We start from the raw sequence: 2,860 nt of genomic DNA on the forward strand, positions 1-2,860 counted from the left end.
TATATATATAACATACAATGTAAAGAAGATAATGCACAATAGAAAACACAGAACTAATGTAGAACTTCACAGAAACACTCTGCACAAGCTGTGACTTGACTGCTCAGACAATATGTGTGAAATCAACTTGACCACCTCCTTAACTGGAACTGTCTAGCTAGTTTAAGGAAGTTATGACAATGCTTTCAAATGAGAAGTGCGCTGCCTTGACCTTATAGGCTATGCCTGTCCACAAAGCCTCCATTAGTTCTGTCCAAACCAAAAGAGGTAATCACCTCTCGTCACCATTGTTACTGCATGAGAAACAACACACGACAAAGCTCAGAATTAGGACTCAAAATCGTACAGTGTACGGCAAGCTTTGACATACTTCACATTTGAGATGCTTATCTTCGACTTATTTTGTTTAGCCTATAGCCACAGTGCTAGATCATCCACTAACATTGTTGTATTATTTCATTAAACACTTGCTACAACACTACACAGTTCATCTAATGCACTGTGCTGTGCAATCACCATTGGAAGGAATGCACACAATATTCACTAATACACATTATAGACAAATACTGTAACATCCCACCACATGTCTATCAACAGGTTTGTATCGCAGCTGAATTCCATGTCAACTCACTATTATGCCGCCATCAGTCACACAGAGATTGTGGAGCGCTCTGGGCCACACAAACACGATCGACTTGACTTGAATTGCCACTACTGTTGGGCTTCTTAGCACCTGCAAAAAGCTTCCTGGATGCAAAGGCATAAAGAAAAGGGTTCACACAACTGTTGATGAAAATAAGGCTGATGGCGACGTTGGCAGATGCCTCCTGGAAGTCCATTATTTTCTCAGAAACGTGGGGGTGCGACGATTTGAGGGCAAGTGCTACGATCTCCACCGGAAACAGAAGATACACCGGAAATGAGAAAATGAAGAAAACCAGCATGATTCTGGTAATCAGCTTGGTCAGTCGTGGGTTCCTGAAAAAAACACCCCTGTTGACTTTTCTGTGAAGACGACAGTAACAAGTCACCAGAATCGAAAACGGTACAACAAACCCCAGAAGAAACTCGAAGCAAAGAATGGCGAGTCTCTGCTCGTCCGACGCGGACCACCGACGGCATTTCAGTTTGGACTCCACTGCCCTGGCGTCGGCAGTGAGTGCGCTCGGGATGGACAGCACACACGCCAGAACCCACGTGGACAGCAGGAGAACCCGCTCCCCTCTCCTCCGCAGCTGGGCCCACCGGTCCCGGTGCAGAACCGTCACGTACCTCTGAACGCTCATCAGAGTCACGGTGAACACGCTGGTGTTCATGGCAACCGTGCCCTGGGTGAAGAGGACCTTGCAGAAGACAGGGCCAAATATCCAGCCATTCAGGAGGTAGTAGATCCACACCGGCAGGGTCATCAGGCACAAGATGTCCGACGCGGCCAGATTCAGCATGAGATGCAGGGAGAAGTTGTCCTTCTTGAAGTGGCGCAATATGAAAACCACAGTCATGATGTTTCCAGGGATGCCCAATGCGAAGCACAGACCCATCACGCCACTGCCAACCCGGTCCCCCAGAGAGGTGCCGGTACTGTTCATAGTGGAGCTCATAGATATATATAGTATATGTATATGTCTATGGTGGAGCTGCTATGATACGGCACAGCGGCACAATGTGTGACATGCAGCCGAGAGCAGAATTCTACAGAGCACAGGAAGATACAAAAACACACTAATCATACCACAGAACTGTTACTTCCGCCATGGGTGTGAACGCGCGACAGAAGTGATGGTCAATTCACTATGCACATAAAGTGCTATGTTGATCCTCTTAATTTGGTATATATTTTGGCTCTTTTTTGGCCTACATAGAATTTATTATCTCTTATACATCTAATTTATTATTATTTATCTCTTTCTATGCTATTATAAATTAATGTAACTCTCTATAGAGCTTGTGATAGTAGCAGAAGTGACTCAAGCTTCTGATGTTTGTTTGGGTTGTGTCTATAAATTACATGAGTGCGGTTTTTGAGATTGACCTCATTTCAGTTGGCTTCCTGTGGAACAACCTGCGGTTGACATGCTCATATCAGCCATTTTATCTGAAGTCTGTGTAAGGGTCAGAGGGGGTTATACTTTTTACATCAGGACATGACATTGGCCTGTGGTCTGTGATGGTAGAGTGAAGTGCTGGTGTAACTCCCATACAGAAAAAAAAATCTGTATAAATATATATTGACATATATTTTAAAGTGTCAAAAATATATGTGTGGGCCAATTTCAAATATTAACATATATTTAAAAAATATATTGTGATATTATTTGTTGTGTATGGCCTGTACAGAACAACAACAAAAAATACAGAAATGAGCATACAGAGATTTTCTTTCATTGAAGTATATTTGATGTGTCAGAAACATATTTCTTTTTGTGAGTGCCTTCAATTATGGCATGAGATTGGCCTGTGGTCTGGTGCTACTAGTGGAGTATGGAAGTCCCACAGTGCGCCCTTATCAAACAGAGAAAATAGAAGACTCATGTTCAGAATAGGCTACTTAATAAAAGTCAGCTCAATGTAAAACTGAGAAGTAGTCATTTACAGAAAACAAGAAGTGGTATCAACCCTGCCCTCTATATTTAGGAACCATAAAGATATCAGTCAGGTTAGTGCCAGTGACCTACTAGTGAGAAAAGCAGAACATCAAACCACACATATTGGAATATTGGACATACCCTATACTTTCTCTCAAATGTGTCTATAAATGACTGAGTGTTTATTTGCTTCCTGATGAACAACCTGTGAATGACATGCTCATGTGTCAGCCATTTTTATCTGAGGTGCTGATGTAAAGGTGAGAGGGGGTTAC

At 42.8% G+C, this 2,860-nt stretch overlaps 1 protein-coding gene across 1 annotated transcript; it reads right to left on the bottom strand.

Moving 5' to 3' along the window:
- Positions 1-328: 328 nt before the first annotated feature.
- On the bottom strand, positions 329-1,589 carry LOC134097434 (C-C chemokine receptor type 7-like). Its single transcript, XM_062550308.1, has one exon. It carries the CDS (start codon positions 1,587-1,589, stop codon positions 645-647), a length of 945 nt encoding a protein of 314 aa, XP_062406292.1. The 3' UTR covers positions 329-644.
- Between the last annotated feature and the right edge of the window lie 1,271 nt (positions 1,590-2,860).

The sequence above is a fragment of the Sardina pilchardus genome, chromosome 12 (assembly GCF_963854185.1).
Source record: "Sardina pilchardus chromosome 12, fSarPil1.1, whole genome shotgun sequence".
NCBI lineage: Eukaryota > Metazoa > Chordata > Actinopteri > Clupeiformes > Clupeidae > Sardina > Sardina pilchardus.